This window comes from Hippocampus zosterae, chromosome 13 (genome assembly GCF_025434085.1).
Source record: "Hippocampus zosterae strain Florida chromosome 13, ASM2543408v3, whole genome shotgun sequence".
NCBI classification, from domain to species: Eukaryota; Metazoa; Chordata; class Actinopteri; order Syngnathiformes; family Syngnathidae; genus Hippocampus; species Hippocampus zosterae.
In genome coordinates this window covers 10,913,199-10,929,305 of record NC_067463.1, presented here as the reverse complement: position 1 = coordinate 10,929,305, position 16,107 = coordinate 10,913,199, and the positions used below count along the sequence as shown (strand labels likewise).

Here is a 16,107-nt window from a genome sequence, read left to right as displayed (position 1 = left end):
TCATGTTGCTCAATAATGTAATCAAAATAAAATTTCCATAACTATCGATTCGAAAGAGCGACATTTCTATGTTGAATGGTATGTAAACGGAATCTCAGCAAAAGCTTGTATAACAAAGCAGAAATACAAAGAAGTCACATCTTTTGTACTCTTATCTCTATACAAAAACTGCCGCAGCAATGGTTCCTGGCAAACAACAATGAACAATGTCGTTTGCCCTTACGGTTTTTAATAACCCATATGGTGCAGTCGATGTAAATAAGTTTATATAATGCAACAATACAATTTTTCAAAAATTGTAAAACTATTATTCCTGAATGTTTATTTTACCTTCTACCACTCGACATGTTCAGTGGCATCAGCGCTATATATACACATATAGTTCTTATTTTTTTCTTTGTATTTTTGCCCTCTATGGACAATAAAAGCAGTATTGTGCTCTCCCCAATATATATATATATAAAAGTCTATATATATATAAAAGTCTATATATATATATATAAAACATGAATTGGAATATTTCATATCACACAAATTTAATGCTTTGTCTTTGATTTAAAGATGACAATACGCAAAAATCTACAAAAATTGTAGAAATTATAACACATGGGGTTTAAACGAGCTGAAAGGCCCATCCTTTGCCTTGAGTCCAAAAGCCTGAAAGGGGCACGCGTGTCCAAAATACTCCACTAGATGGAACCAAACACTTGCGCTTTCATCAAGTGTTCTTCAGAAGGTCCTCCTCAGAAACGCAAAACAGTTTAGTCATTGTGCATGTTTCAAAAATAACACGCTTGCTATGAGTATCACGATGACAACATGGACATGGCTGATGACCCTGATAACATGCCTGAGTCACAACTACGGTAAGCCACCTGGCCATTTGTGAGTGCGCCCAGTGAGGAGGGAGGTGAAGACGAAGAGGTCTGGGATGATGATGCTGTTGATGAGGAGCTGGTGTGTGTCCTCAATATGGCCTCAGCAACACTGCAGTGAGGTCGGGGTCCTGGTTCTGAAGTGTAGGTGAAGGTGAGCGAGGTGGCATAGATGATTCCATCGTTACGGACCAGCGTGACCGGGACTTGCACTGGCTGCCTGACCCAGCGCCAGCCCTCTCTGAAAGCCGAAATGTCTGGCACCACACACAGGATGATCTCGCCACATCTTGGAAGACACATGAATATCACAAAGCTTTCCGTATTTAAGTCCACACACACACAAAGTATACTCCTCACAAAGACTTAGGATATTGCGCTTTAAGGTGAAATTTTAGCTAAAATCCTGAAATGTCAAATGCATTTCAGGTTCAACTAGGAACTTAAGACAAAAACTGAAAGAATATCACTAACTATTTTTTGTGAGTACAGTAGTCTACATTTGTACTCACAACTATCATACCTATATATGGTATCAGCCTCCACATCTCCAAACCACACCGTTAGTTTCGGGGAGAAGTTGTGTCCAGTCAGCTCTAACATGGCTACATCTCCTCCGCCATTTAACTGAAACGACACAGCCATCAAACTTAAAAAAAGATTGTTTCAAGGCATCAAAAAGCACATTGTCCAAACTCTGTGTGTGCGTGCGCACCTGCAGGCTCTCCACGACAGGTACAGGAGTGACTGAAGTGCTCACAGGGCCCATGCCCTCATAGAATGTATACTCAGCCTTGTCTGTGCTGATGATGGTCCAGCAGGCGCCGTCGTTAATGATCTCCTTGTTTCCTTCTTTGATGCATGGCGCAGCCTGAAGCAAAAAAATCATTTTACACTTACGTTGAAGTATGGTTGAGGGTTATTTCTGTCAAATGACGTTCAATTCGTTATTACATCAAAGGGTATGCTTACTTTCTCCTCCCTGTCCTGTGAATGCTTTACATGGTATTTTCAATAAAAATATGAAAAGCTATACATTTTTTATGGTGTTAGTTTAAGCCGACAGTTTATTCATTCTGTTCTATCAACATTTGATGACGGATTTAAGCAGAAAATGACAAAAATTCCATCGGATTCACAGACTTTTCTCCTCACTGCATTGAAATTATCTTTTGAAAAATAATTCCTCTGTGGCCCCATCTTGTGCCTTTCATTTAATTTTTGATTATTGATTTGGAAAAACTTTCATCGTGCAACAAAACTAACCAATCAGAATGAAGACGTGACTGCGAGACATTTCAATCATTTGCTCACATGCAGCGCCACTAACGAAGCCTTGTGGGGACACATGGAGACTATTTCAGTTTCTTGGCTGGATTGTTCAACTCCTGTCAGCAACAAAACTTAAAAAGAAGGAATTGGCCACCTCGCTGCTTCAAATCTCTGCTGTTTTGAGCGGTATTCATTCAACAATGCAAACAGTGTTCCACTGTCCATTCACAATTCGGTTCATGCAAATTCACCTATCGCCTTTTTTTTAAAATCTATCCTGTTATTTACTAAAAAAGTAATACAGTAGTCGCTGTTTCTGAGCGAAACAAAATCTAATTGCCAGGAGATGGCGCCATAGCCTCATGTGTCTCTCTCCCTCTCTCCCTCTCTTTATATATATACAGTATGTGTGTTGTTTTCTTTTTTACACTGCACAAAGCAGCCTTAAATTGGCATCAAAATCCCGTCGAGCAGCCTAAGATTCCGCCAAGTGCAGACGACTGTTTTACTCATCATTGAAAGTACCTGTATATCATACTTGGTTTACTCTCTGGCCAACTTGAATTGCATTGCTTTAGCTGCCTACCTGGTATTGAATTATTCTATCCTGTGAGAGACAGAGGTACATCCGTTCTGTATCCTTCAGGTAAAAGGCACACTTGTGGAGTTGTGACACCGGGTCATCTGCATCCCACAACGCTGCCTGCTTATCCACTTTACGGATGACCTTAGAAATTAAGGGGGGGGGGGCACGTTTAGCAGTAGATACATACTAGCTTGGAAGCATCATGGCACATCAGTTGTACAAACATCAAATCTCATTAAATAAGGTGTATGGACATAGTGACAAAAGGCATACCTTGTAACGTCGTATTCCTTAATTGACTTAAACCCCTTTTGTTCTTTCCGAAATTTAACCGTGGAGGACCCAAGATCCCTTTTCTTCTTTGGAAAATGATGAATTTTACATTAAATGACAGCTATATGTTCACTGAACATCAAAATATGGTTTTCTAAATATTTAATGCTTTAATCCTCATTTAGGATGAGGGACAAATTTGACCCTTTGAGATTTAAGGGTAGCATTTGAGTCGCAGGATTTATAGGGGCAGAATTTGACCCTGTGGGTTCTCCAGGGTTAATTTGTTGTCCTACAAAAACATTTTGTACAATGACAACCTTCAGTGTTCCGGAAAGACCTGACAGAAGGCCGATTAAAAAATAAATCAATAAATACACTGTAGTATAGCGACCAACCAGTAAATAACATTCCAAATCCTCCATGCATCATGGTAATGGCAAGACTAGTTATTCAACATTTGGAATTCTCTCTTGAATCAGCAACATCATTCTGATAATACTGTATGGACAAAACAATTGGGACATTTGTTAAAATGAATTAATCAGGTACAAAATGGAGACACTGAAGTGCTTAAATCTTCATCTTGAACAATCCTCGCTTCTATCAAAGCACAAAACACTGTGAAGCACTAGAATGAAAATAGTTTCCTCATTCGGAGACTGTGACTCTGATTTGACTTCAGAAATGTTCTTCTCTACAAATGCATAGATATAACTAGGCAGACACTTTCCAAAATTATTTGTCTTCCATTTTGCCTGGAGGTTGGCCAAGTTACCCCATTATTTTGTCCATCGAGTGTATGTGAAGTCACATGCATACCAATCTGGGCAGTGCCATGCCAGTTACAGAACAGACCAGTTTGACTGTCTGGCCGTAATGAATGTAACCGTCTCGCACAGCAAACTCCTCCCCTTCAGATTCGTCATCGTCCACTGAAGAAAATGAGAAAAAGCATAATGATGATGTATGACATCATGACATGAAACAATGCTGGAAAAGAGCAAGTGGAAAGGGAATTCAACAGAACAGACAATTTTAAGTGGATAGAAGTACTCACAGAGATGGATGTAGAAGGCCCCCCACTGCAAGGAACTAGCATGAAAGTTTCCACCCTCCACGTGTAGATACCTGGTGCTGACTGTTTGTGATCGCAGGCGGTTAAATAAAGCTACCTTTGTTCCCGATGCAATACACACTGTGAGACACGGCGGCAAAGACAAGAATAGGTACTCTATCGAACACATTCCAAAAAGAGCATATTGTGTATACGTTCATACTCACAGTCTGCATTTTTCAAGGACTGCTTCTTCTTGGAAGGCTTGGAGATGACTTTGATTCTCTTACTGAGGAAACCTCCAATGTTTGCGCTGTTGGCATACAGCATTCTCACAGACAACATGAAGTGTTTCCTTTTGTCTGTGTCACTGATATACAAGGTCTTAGCAGCGCAGAAGTTCTAGTGCGGGGACAAAAACACCAAAGTTGTTTCAGCAGAGGTGAAACACAGCGTGACATTCTGAGCCCTACAGTGGGGAAATTCTGAATTATGAAGTTTCTTTTGGTTCTGGCTCACCTTAAAAGGACACACATCATTCATACAATGATGTACCGTCTACGTAAATCTTTTACGTCTTTACAATGTGCAAGGAAAATAACACTTTATTTCCACTTTGCTTCACAATGACGAAGGCATTAATCTAACAAAGTTTATTATTATGGTTGTAGTATGCAGTAGCATAGAATCGCAATAATATGTATATGTAGTACAGTGTAGTGTATATATATATATATATATATATATATATATATATATATATATATATATACGTAGTAGTAACATTGTATTCATATCCACTACCTTCAGTGGCACAAGAGTTCTCACCTTCCCTTCCAAATTGAGTTGCTGCATCTCCAATTCACTGTTGCCAATTCCGATGAAAGCACAGGGCTGAGCCTCCTGCTCTGTGCAGCCCTCCTTCTGCATCGCCTCAAGCTTCTTTTTCCAGCCGCTTCCCAGCAGATAGACGCATGGTGGAGGGCAGAAAAACCTACCCATATAAATAAATAAATAGGGATGATAATCAAAAAACGACATTCTTTGTGAAACCAAGTACACACACACACACATACACACGCACACATACCTTTTCTCATTGCCGTAGGACTTTTGTGCCACTTTTGCATGCAGAATAAGGACTGTTTGATCATCTTTTTCCTTTAAGTACACTCGCATTGCCTCCCTGAAAAGATCATGTTAACACTTTGAGTTGGACAAAATATTACAATTACAAACGGCTCTCAGTATTATCCAGTCCGGTTCTACCTAATCAGAGCCTAACAGAGTAACAATAATAAATGCCACACATTATTTTTTTTTACATATTTTGTTTACCTTGTTAAACGTTGGGGTTGACAGAGATCACCAAATTTCCTACAAAAAGAATGCAAGTTGAACGTGACTTCAAAAATTAGAATTATTATTACACATGTAGTGATAGTATTGTTACCTAGAAAAAAACATTCAAGTAATCATGAAGATGTATATCAGGAACAGATCAGAGTCGTGATGAATGTCAAAAGTTACTTATTGATAAGTACAATATTAAAACTTGTACTGTAAATAGGAAAACTATTTTTCGCTAATGGAACCTCAATAAATATTCATGCATGCACGATCCACGTTTGGGTCTCTAGCTTTGTTGACATAGTTTGACACTGTGCGACCACATGCGGCAGGTACTGCCGACAGAACTTTGTTTGAACACCTCTCTGGAGCACAGAACCTTCTCAAACTTACGCGAACCCAGATAGTCTACACCAGTATTGAGCAAGGAAACATTTACTCTATAATATCTCCACTTACCCAGTAACAACAGGCGCCATTTTCCAAAAAACGCCCCCCTTCCTCCCCGAATAATCGCGAGACCCCTCCTGAGGGCACCCCACACCGAGCCTACTATCACCATACCACCAGGGCCAACGGAACCAAACTGGAGGCAGCAGGAGGAGTACGGTCCAAATTCGGGGGTTGACAGGAGGTCACCGAATGGTGAGAAAGTGAGGGAGGCAGGAGCCGCGACCAGCCGCCCAAACAACAGGCGTGGGAAAGTTGTAAAGTCGCGCGTGAATAGGAAAATTCTCACAATAGACACCCATTGACAGCGTTCGGTGCTATCGCGAGATCAACAACCACTCACACATCTGTTTTTTTCCTCTCAAGGACGTTACAGTCTACATTCCCACGGTGTGTTGAGCAATGAAACAAGTATGGAGACGTGTTTTAACACAGGACAACGGTTAAATATCACACAAGCTCACTGTTCACAACAGTAGAAACATCAAATAAGCAAATCCAACGTTAAACCAAGAAAAAGGAAACATTTTTGCTTTAAGGTATTGAAGACTTCGTGCAAAGAAAATAAAACTACTGTATAGTTTGCAACAGAACAGTTGTGGATGTGGCGGTTGGGAGGTGGGGCTGGGTTGAAACAGTCAAAACAATGCCACCATTTGTTTCCATTCGGAAAAGGTTTATAATTTGTATTAAAAGAGAAACTAACAATTGCAGTAACAGGAACATGTCCCTCCAAATGCAGATTTTTGGTATGTACTCAAACAAGTGGTTCTGCTCTCGCTAGTGCATATTTTGGTAAATTTTAGGGTTATTTTGTTAGCAAATTAAAAAGGAATACAGTTATTAATCAATGATTAGATCTGAAACCCTTATTTACATTTATGTTTTTTTATAAAGACAACATTGCTGACTTGTTCCACAAAAACTGACCTGCGTTCATCATGCAAAAGTGTACTCAGTCAGCAGGTACATGAGAAATCAAATGCATTTAAACGAGATGCAGTTTAACGTAGACATGCCAAATACATCATAAACGTCAGATATGAACAGTTATTACCGGTATATCTTAATGTATATTTTTCAGAGGTAAATTGTAAACACACAACTCACATTTAAAGTCAACCTCAACAATATTCTGCTTTGTGTGTGTGTCTTTTTTTATATTAATATCCTTTCAATAGATGAACAGTAAAAGTATAGGTTACAAAACAAAATAATATCATTGACAGCAATGGGGTTTGTGTATGACCAAGTGATATTTAGGAAGTCTGAACAAGACACTGGCAAATATATCAAGCAAAAGATCAGTCAAGGCAAAATTAAGTGGATTAATTTAAGAGATGGGCTACCCAAAAACAAACTAACTGATAGGTCATCAGCACAGAAGTTAATTTATTTTGTGGTAACTATTTTTGGATACCTCAGGGGAAAAAAACAAGTCATGCCTACTGCTTTACAACCCAACAGACAAAACAGTGACATAAAATACCCCAATTACTTCAATGTTATACAGAGAATTTATGGCATTGCAGAGGTCTGAAATAGCACTTGGTTCATGACTATACATTCAAACAATTTCAGTTTTACATGAAATAGAAATATCAAACGTGAAGGTGAATGTTTGCTGCTGGGTGACGACTGGAGGAATACCAAGCTCCAAGTGGCCTACAAAGGGGCTAGACAGCTACACGTGACTACTTTCATACTCGCAGGCTGTGCAAAATCAGGAATTAAAAATCAGTTATTAGTGTTGAGGAAAACAAAGATTAACTCTGACCATCATCATATTCCCAATATAACAATCTATTTTGGTCCCATTACTTCCTGAGTCACAAGATATCTAGCACAAGTCAGCTGCTAGAAAGCCATGTCAAAAGTCATTCCGTGTCCTTTATCCAGTATGCATGTGACCAAAACATTAAGAAACAAAATCATGCAAACAGAACAGTCATAGAGATTTTCAAATACAGCCTGGATGCAGTTGTGTCCCCTACTGTCCAATTCCGAGCATTTTAGAAGATTAATCCAGCAAGGCTGAGTCCAAAATCACAGCACCTCTTATATTTTCCAGAATATCTTTTTCCTATACAGCACATAGGAGATGAGAACCCAACAAGAAACAGCCACCAGGTTCTGGGTGAGGTGCTCAGCATGGGACTGAGTGTTGGCCATGCGCCAGCGGAAGGGGAAGTAGTCCTCAAACACCTCATGGCCCACATACACCAGGATGGAGTTCATGCCTGATTTAAAAAAAAAAAAAGCATAGGTGGAAGATTGTTGTGATACTGTTTAGCTTTGGGATTTTTTATTGTTCTTATTTCCTGAAACACACACCATCTTTGTCATGACAGAATGTGTGCCACAGCACTTGTATTTAATTCCATAAGACCATGCAGGTGTACCCAATTTTCGGCTTGAAAGGTCTATTAAGTGTTTTCTATATTGCTAAACTGGAATCTAGCGTTGTGACAATGAGTGCAGTGCTCACCTGGGTAAAAGAACGGTGCTCCAGACCACCACTTTTTCACATCTATGGTGTAGTAGACCACAACAAGCAGTACATAGGCAAAGCAGGCCAGTGTTGTCACATAGGACAGAGACCTAAAATTAAAGGGGATGCTGTATTCAAGTATTTGAGTAAAAAAAAAACATGAAAGACCAGAGAACATCATAATTACCATAGATTCTTATTGACAGGTATGTATCCATGGTCTGTGGAACACTTTGTGAGAACAGCTGATACGATGCCCTGTATGTGACACAAAATACTGATATATTATCCCATATTGTCATGAGCGTGCGCGTGTGGTTCACAAAGTATTCCATGAGCAGAGTTTTAATGGTTACTTTAAAAATATATTCTAATAAAGTTACCCGTTCAAAAAATGTCATCACTAATGTAATCCAAGTACTGTACAGTGTTCCATCATATCAAAGGACTGCAATTTCTCGAAAATAACACGCGCTTGAACATTATAAAGCTGAAGTGCTCACCAAAAAGAGACCCCAAATGAGGAACCTTGCTATAATATTTGAATGAAGATCTCTGTAGTGTAAAATGATCTTTCCTGCCTGAGAAAGTCGAAGAGACAATGGTTAAAGCATTTTGCAGTGGAGTTCTTCTTTGCTCTCATGAGCTACACACATCTAAAGAAAATTGTTGGTACCTTTCTGTTATGAAATATAAAGGTACAATGTTCACTGACCTAACATGGGTGGAGGAGGGAGGGGGGATTCTAACAATTTACTGAAAATGAGCAATTGGAAATCAGACATTGCGTACACTACACTAATTATTGTGTTGCGCAACTTTTTGAAGCAATCGATCATATTTCTCAAAACTCAATGAGATGTGTGCCCCTGTCAGCATGATTTTTTTCCCCCATTCCTCTTAACTGCTTGGCCTGTATGCTCCTCAGAAAAGGCAAACGGTTTGTTCTTTAGCCATTTATTTGTGTTTTGGCTGCATCTGTGTTATGTGTCATCTTTTTGAGGAACTATTACCTGTAGCTGAGGACATGACAGTCTTTACATTCAATTGTACCTTGCACAGATTCAAGACACCCTTTGCTGGGTGCAAAAAAAAAAAACAGGTTTCATGGTAGGTTACGGTATTTCTTTGTTTCCGTCTGTGGCTTTGTGACTTATATGTCAAATATGCATTGCTTTCTTGGCAGAGACCATTGTGGGTTCTTCTCTCTAAAACTGCTGTGTCATAATAATTTGGCCTACTTGTGTATAAGTGAAACTAAAATAGCTAAGAAAGAGACAGAAATATGTACCTGTAACCCCAAAAAAGCCATGACAATGGAGTTGATGCTGCCAAGAACACCCTCAGGATCATATGGTATGTGAGTGGCATAAATGACCTTCAATGAAAAATAACTTTAGTCCACAAAGTTTGCAATATTTTCTAATGTCTGGTATGTGTCCATTTTAGTTAGACAGTTGTATTTGTCTGTCACTCACCCCTGCAGAGGGCGTCTGGTAGATGTGGTTTTCTCCGAGCAGCCAGCGGTCAACAAGACCAGCTGCTCCACCAGTACAATTTACATACATGCCCATGTCGCCAATCCCACCTGGACCAAGATAGCCACTGTTTCAAAAGAGAGGACAGAGGAAAATCAAATTCACAGAAATATGACGGCAGTTTAAAAAAAATGTTATAAAACAGGAATGTGACCTATCGCCATGGCAAAGTTTGGCTTTGAAAACATGTAGCCACTATTTACAGAAGCCGAAAAATGAGTCGGATTTTGAGTAAATCTTGTGCACAGCCCACTTTGGATCGGCCACTGATTTTTCAGTGGAATTAGGTATGGACTTTTGCTAAAAATGTTTCTGGCGAAGTCACTCTTTGGTTATTTTTGGTTTAGGCTCCAGTTGTACAACTTTTGGGTCACAACTTTTTGGATTGTGGCAATAACAAACCGACCTGGCAAAAAGATAACCGCTTTAGTGGTGGTAATGCATCCTTTCCAGAAATTACATGACAACATATCGTAAGTACCCAAACTGTACACACAAACACACTCCACCATCTTTAACTCACGTTGGGCAGCCTGGTACAGGAAGCAGAAAAGTGAGGCAGAGCCAAAGGATTTCTAAGAGGAGCACAAAGACCCAGGCTGGCCAGTAGAGCAATACTTCAATGCAAGAGTACCACCATGCATCCTGAGGAAAAGACATATATTTCCTCATAGACATATTAACAAAACATTACCACAGTCAGGATGCAATTAGATGTAATTTACACCTTTGTAGCTCTGAAGTGTATATAAACATGTCTAACCGTTGGTAGGATGTCAAGATGAGCCCTTGCCACCAACAAATCTAGGCAGGCTACAACAAAGTATGACCAGGCAAGACGCTGCAGCACACCTGGGATCCGCAAGTTGTCCCATGACACTGCGGTGTGGAGTAGAAATATTTACAGAGCTGAACACAGCAGAGTAGCAAAAACACACACGAAGCTCAAACTCACAAAATCCCTGGCAGTAGTTGGGATTGATGAGGAGGACGCCAATAATGAAGAGCTGCAGGCTTCTCCACACTACTTTCTTCAGCAGTGAAGTACGGCTGGAGCCTGAGCGGAGCATGGAATTGATTGAAAGTGCGATAGATGTTCCCATTATGAAAACAAACCTGAAAAGAGAAGTGAGCGCTAGAAACCATGACAAACATAAACGAGAAGTGCATGAAAATGGAAATGACGGTTGAAACTTGGATTTTTACCAAGGGAAGACCAGATCTGCAACAGTTAGGCCTGCAATGAAACAAAGAGCAAACAGTCCCTCAGGATCTGTTTTTGGGGGGTATTTCAAGACAATGCAACAAACCCTCACCGTTCCAGCTCTCGTGTCTGAAGAACCAATATCGCCCTCCTCCATAGTTCACAAACACCATAATAATCAAGGAGATCCTGTCAAGTACCGGTAATTAACATGATAGCATAAATCAAATTAGTTACAACCAACATTTCTCCAACTCTGGTTTAAAAAAAAAATTATACAGAAGTTACATTCCTTTGCCAAGCACACCTCTATTCTGTTACATGTCAAGAGGTGATACAACTGCCAAACCAAACAGGTCCACCAACAAAGTTTAAGTAGGCGAGTGGGGCACATGGCACAAAATAAGACAGCCAGTTTTACCCTCTGAATGTGTCGAGAGATCGCAGCCTCTTGCTGGGATTGGGTGGGGGTGGAAGGATGTTGTCAGTCACTGGCATCACCATCCTGCCAGGGGAGCCCAGCTCCTGGAGAGAGACATTCACCACTGAATACATGCTACCTCATTCAAGGACCTAAGTCAAAGACACACATCATGCTTCTGAAAATGAAGGTAAAAGCCACAAGTTCTGGGTTAAATACTCACAGAGTTGATCAGCCTCTCGGTCTCCATGGTACCCCCAATTCTGAAGAGGACGCTCCTTACTAAATCAAGTCTTTTGAAGAGATAAATATTTGGTTATGAATTTCATTTTACATTTTAATGTATTTAAATTCGGCCATCATTTATTTTTACACATGATCTCATGACTTACGCAAATATCGCTCTTCCCAAAGCAGTCAATATTCCCAGCCCAGCAAAGACAAGGAATGCCACCAAAAGGGCTACACAGATTTTAGGACAAGAGTTACACTGCATCAACAATTAAAATCACGCTTATAGTATAATTTGTGTGATGGACTTACGTATGTAACTATTTACTGGGTCTGCATCAGTCACAATTGAGCAGTTGACCGCCGAGTTATTTATATTTGTCAGCCATAGAGAATAGTTGCCCTGCTCCCCAAAGTGGAACGGGACGCTGCAGATGAAAAAGAACTTCATTGTCACATCATGCAAAAACAACTCAAACAATTGGCGCTTACAATTCTGAAGAGAACCACTTTAGCAGTGAGGAGCCAAAAAAGCTTTAGCCAGCAAGAAAGTACAAAGATTGCAATATGGAGCAAACAATGAAGAACGTCAAGTACAAAGATCTACTCTGAAACAATGGAAATACAAGCAAAGAGATTGGACATGGTTGTTGTTGTTTCTTACATTATTCTTTTTTTCATTTCATTTACTGTTCTACTAAAAGCAATTATTGTGTTTTTTTCCAACTTACGAGCAGAGGTTGAGGCTGACAGGGGTGGTGTTGACTTGGAGTGTCATTTCATGTTGTGTGCTAACAATGAACTCTTCCGAGCTTGGCTGACCTGGGCTTGTCACAGCAGGGACCACTCCAAGCTGTTGATAAAGACACTAGCGGATCCAAAACAGAAGAAAAATTACATACAGATTCGGACAATTAGGTGCACGTGGACATACATTTACCTGATAGCATCGCTGTGACACCCAGGACACTGCCACCTCGGTATCCAGTTCATTGATGACTGTCAAAAAAGCTTCATCCATCTTTAGGTTTAAGTGTTGCTTGGACTGAGACAATCCAACTGTAGAGAGAGACAGAAGCACATCATGAGTAATGACATCCACTTTGCATGTATGCGTTTGTGTGCACTGAGTATGCAATGATGGTGAAGTTGCTCCTTGTCTTCTACAACCGGCCACACCTGCATATTCTTTACAACAATAAGAATATAAATCAATAAAATCTAATTCGAACCAGTACATTTACCTTATATAATGACGTGCAGATGGAATTTCGTCCCACACAAATGAGAGAAAGGCTATTTTGATGTCCTACAACTGATTAGAAAGTCAGATAGAAATGCACTTTAACTTACATCGCAAAATGTACTTCCAATCAGCATGATTTGACTAATATACCAAAGGAAACAGATGTGGAATTTGATGGTGAGGGGGAAATGGGTATACACGGTTAACGTTAATGCCTGCAAGACAGAAGCATGTGAGCTAGTGGGCTGGCTTTGTGACGGCTGCAGTCACATGCTCATTTAATCCGACAAATACCCCCGAGAGGGAATTTTAAAAGCCTTAAGGTCGTTTTTTAAGATTTACGTGAATGCATAGACGCTGCTGAATTCTAGTGCCAGTTTAAAAAATGTCTCTATTTGTTATCTTGCGCACACGGGATTGAATCAAATGTCTTATAGTTAGTAGATATGTAGGGTTCGGTGAAATAGCATGATCTCTCGAGATAAGGAATTGGATATTTCAGTCACGTGGAGAACGGTGTGATTTAATTAGCTATTAGCTTGCTAACCTTGCCATCCAAGTGACAATGCGACTTGAATTCTACCGAATATACTTACAGGAAGACAGTTCAGCTTTCAGTGGTGCTACACAAATGGCTATTAGTGAGGCAATAACTGGATAGCAAAACATGCTATATTTCTTCGGTTTTGCCATTTCGCTCTCTTGTACCTTTTTAACCGCGGAGACTGAAGTTGCGTCCCTAATATTTTTGTTTATGTTCCTTTTTCCCATGGCAGACAAATACCACTTCCGACTTGATCCTGTTTTTTTGTATTAGTGGAAGTGAGAAGGGTCAAAGTACATTGGCAATGCCAACAAACGAGCATTAATTATATTTGTGATTTGCCTTTCGATGGATATACGTTTGTGTTGGTGAATTGATCGCAAAGACAACACTATAACGCTGTTGGGTGGATAATACAGATAGCATTTTATTGATATAATCAAACAAGTAACAAAGTATTGCAGCTTATGTGCGTCTAAAAATAACTGATGAGCAATGACTGCACAAGAGGAGTGGTTCGGAAATCTGTTTCATGCCTAGGAGGGGAAGAATTTGCGCATGCCTCTACCTTCAACGGTAAGGCTGTCAAGTCGATTATCGAGTGCAGTCGAGTGTCGAGGTACAGATCCTTTCTGATTTCATCACAATGGCAGATAAACAAAACTCCCAGAAAAGGTAAGGACGAGGAAAACCTACCAATTAACGACGCCGGGCGGCCCTATTTAGTGCTTGAGGCTAACCAAAAGACGAATAAATCGACGTGTAGCTAACGTGTAGCTAAGTTGGGCGTCTACGTTGTGTATAGCTTGTTAGCGGTGCTCGGTTGTTCGCCAATTTTTTCAAACGTGTATGTAATATGTTCGTTTTTCCAGCGTCAAGATTGCAGCAGGGGCTGTGGTGTGTGTTGAAAGTGAGATCAAAGGAGATGTTACAATAGGTAAGCTGCTTCGCTTTGTATAGCGTTTAAGCAGCTTCACGATTGATAATGTAGCAACTACTATCGGTACACTGCATCCAATTACGCTGTATTCTCTTGCTTTAACTCAGGCCCAAGGACAGTGGTTCACCCAAAAGCACGAATTATTGCAGAAGCGGGACCCATTGTGATCGGAGAAGGCAATTTGATCGAGGAACAAGCTGTCATCATTAACAGGTGACACTGGATGTCAGTCACGACTGATGTAAACAAAAAAATAAATAAATATTCGTCTGTTTGCAATCACTCCTTGTCCACTCATTCATCCCTGGACCAAATTGTAGCTCTCGCCAACCGTATTTTGATATTTCCAATTCATTTCCAGATGGCAGTATTTCACCTTAGGGGATATATCTACAGCTGAATTAATTGCACTATTTACTGGCACCAAATTTGAATCAGGATGAGAAGATCGAATTTATCAAGGGAAAGACGGAGATTAGTTGGGGAGGTTGTTGTCAAAACTGTTTTTCATCTGACTGAGGAGTGAACGATCAACATAAAATCCTCTTTACTGTATAGGGATTAAGGAAGTGTGGAGGGAATAAATCCGAAAACGACCTAGTCTTTAAAAAAAAAACATGCATATATATAACAGGATACCTATTTTACATCCTTGTTTCTATTTTAATAGTTATCCAGAAAACATCACCCCAGATGTCGAAGTGGAACCAAAGACGATGACCATTGGTATCAATAATGTATTTGAAGTTGGCTGTTGTATCCTTTTCTTTGTCATTACCTTTCTGAATCATAATTGAACTTTTGTAAAGCTTTTCGCCTGTCCAAACATTACACATTTGCCCTGACTGATTCTGCAGTGTCACAAGCCCTCAAAATTGGCGACAACAATGTTATCGAATCAAAAGGTGAGTTTTCTTATCACAGATTGGAAATAGAAGCATTCTGTTGTAATTACTCTGTGTCTTCTATTGTATTGTCCAGCTGATGTAGGTAGGAATGTAATCCTAACCAGTGGCTGCATCATTGGCGCCTTCTGCCAGGTGAACACCTGCGAGGTCATACCAGAGAACACAGTAATTTATGGTTCTGGATGTATGAGGCGGGTGCAGACTGAGAGACCACAGGTATATGGATGCAAATATTGTTCGATGGTTTGGCAGGATTGCTTTCACAATCATTTCAAAAATCATCACCCTGCTTAAATGTTTCTTCTCTTTTGTCTTACAGCCTCAAACTCTACAGCTCGATTTCTTAATGAAGATTTTGCCCAACTACCATCACTTGAAGAAAACCATTAAAGCCAGCCACACTGCTAGTTAAACATGCAACATTGGAATTGTGAATAGCAAAATCTGAAGTAGGTCAAGGTGAAATGACATATGTACATATTACTCAACATTATTCTCATCAGTACTTTTCCTTGCTGGTATATTCTACGAAGCCAAACACCTTTATACCGCTCCTTCTGTGCTAAACTATATGATCTGATAAATTAAACATGCTCAGTTTTGTACTCATGATTAATTGTTCAACTTTTTCCACAGGAATGCACCGTTTATTTCAAATCTTAACTTTGGGATTGATTAGAGCAATTTTTAAGTGCGTCACTGACAGTGAATTTTTCTGGAG

At 39.9% G+C, this 16,107-nt stretch overlaps 3 protein-coding genes across 6 annotated transcripts; 1 reads left to right on the top strand and 2 right to left on the bottom strand.

The window, feature by feature from the left end:
• Nucleotides 1-519: 519 nt before the first annotated feature.
• On the bottom strand, nt 520-6,133 carry LOC127613521 (recombining binding protein suppressor of hairless-like). Of its 2 annotated transcripts, none has more exons than XM_052084600.1 (11): nt 5,873-6,133; nt 5,402-5,440; nt 5,154-5,249; nt 4,892-5,057; nt 4,291-4,465; nt 4,067-4,204; nt 3,829-3,941; nt 2,734-2,874; nt 1,591-1,746; nt 1,399-1,502; nt 520-1,191 (listed from the first exon to the last, which is right to left on the bottom strand). In XM_052084600.1, the coding sequence occupies exons 1-11, from the start codon at nt 5,890-5,892 to the stop codon at nt 807-809; spliced, it is 1,533 nt and encodes a 510-aa protein (XP_051940560.1). In that variant the 5' UTR covers nt 5,893-6,133; the 3' UTR covers nt 520-806. The 2 variants fall into 2 exon arrangements, with proteins under 2 accessions (XP_051940560.1, XP_051940561.1); XM_052084601.1 differs by having other exon boundaries at nt 520-1,164; nt 5,873-6,132.
• Nucleotides 6,134-6,271: 138 nt separating this feature from the next.
• On the bottom strand, nt 6,272-13,765 carry hgsnat (heparan-alpha-glucosaminide N-acetyltransferase). Of its 2 annotated transcripts, none has more exons than XM_052084598.1 (18): nt 13,591-13,765; nt 12,689-12,807; nt 12,480-12,616; nt 12,061-12,176; nt 11,910-11,979; nt 11,741-11,810; nt 11,518-11,621; nt 11,209-11,285; nt 11,099-11,129; nt 10,848-11,008; nt 10,656-10,771; nt 10,416-10,537; nt 9,833-9,959; nt 9,646-9,732; nt 8,858-8,935; nt 8,542-8,612; nt 8,352-8,464; nt 6,272-8,103 (listed from the first exon to the last, which is right to left on the bottom strand). In XM_052084598.1, the coding sequence occupies exons 1-18, from the start codon at nt 13,763-13,765 to the stop codon at nt 7,922-7,924; spliced, it is 1,956 nt and encodes a 651-aa protein (XP_051940558.1). In that variant the 3' UTR covers nt 6,272-7,921. The 2 variants fall into 2 exon arrangements, with proteins under 2 accessions (XP_051940558.1, XP_051940559.1); XM_052084599.1 differs by lacking the exon at nt 13,591-13,765 and adding an exon at nt 13,102-13,564.
• A 259-nt stretch (nt 13,766-14,024) lies between these two features.
• dctn6 (dynactin subunit 6) lies at nt 14,025-15,996 on the top strand. 2 transcript variants are annotated; one of them, XM_052084604.1, is made up of 7 exons: nt 14,025-14,157; nt 14,411-14,475; nt 14,586-14,691; nt 15,149-15,234; nt 15,336-15,383; nt 15,460-15,602; nt 15,706-15,996. In XM_052084604.1, the coding sequence occupies exons 1-7, from the start codon at nt 14,027-14,029 to the stop codon at nt 15,796-15,798; spliced, it is 672 nt and encodes a 223-aa protein (XP_051940564.1). In that variant the 5' UTR covers nt 14,025-14,026; the 3' UTR covers nt 15,799-15,996. The 2 variants fall into 2 exon arrangements, with proteins under 2 accessions (XP_051940564.1, XP_051940565.1); XM_052084605.1 differs by having other exon boundaries at nt 14,062-14,213.
• The last annotated feature ends 111 nt before the right edge of the window (nt 15,997-16,107 follow it).

Bases quoted from the DNA above. Each gene is read 5' to 3' on its own strand.
- LOC127613521 (XM_052084600.1), bottom strand. From the start codon at position 5,892: ATGGCGCCTGTTGTTACTGG. The intron at 2,875-3,828 runs GTATGCATGTGA...TTAATTTCTAAG, and splicing joins GCATGGCACTGCCCAGATTG to GTCATCCGTAAAGTGGATAA. The intron at 1,503-1,590 runs GTGCGCACGCAC...GTGTCGTTTCAG, and splicing joins CTGTCGTGGAGAGCCTGCAG to TTAAATGGCGGAGGAGATGT.
- hgsnat (XM_052084598.1), bottom strand. From the start codon at position 13,765: ATGGGAAAAAGGAACATAAACAAAAATATTAGGGACGCAACTTCAGTC. The intron at 11,130-11,208 runs GTGAGGGTTTGT...GTTTCATTGCAG, and splicing joins CAGACACGAGAGCTGGAACG to GCCTAACTGTTGCAGATCTG. The intron at 8,465-8,541 runs GTAATTATGATG...CTTTAATTTTAG, and splicing joins CCTGTCAATAAGAATCTATG to GTCTCTGTCCTATGTGACAA.
- dctn6 (XM_052084604.1), top strand. From the start codon at position 14,027: ATGAGCAATGACTGCACAAGAGGAGTGGTTCGGAAATCTGTTTCATGC. The intron at 14,692-15,148 runs GTGACACTGGAT...CTATTTTAATAG, and splicing joins CAAGCTGTCATCATTAACAG to TTATCCAGAAAACATCACCC. The intron at 15,603-15,705 runs GTATATGGATGC...TTTGTCTTACAG, and splicing joins TGCAGACTGAGAGACCACAG to CCTCAAACTCTACAGCTCGA.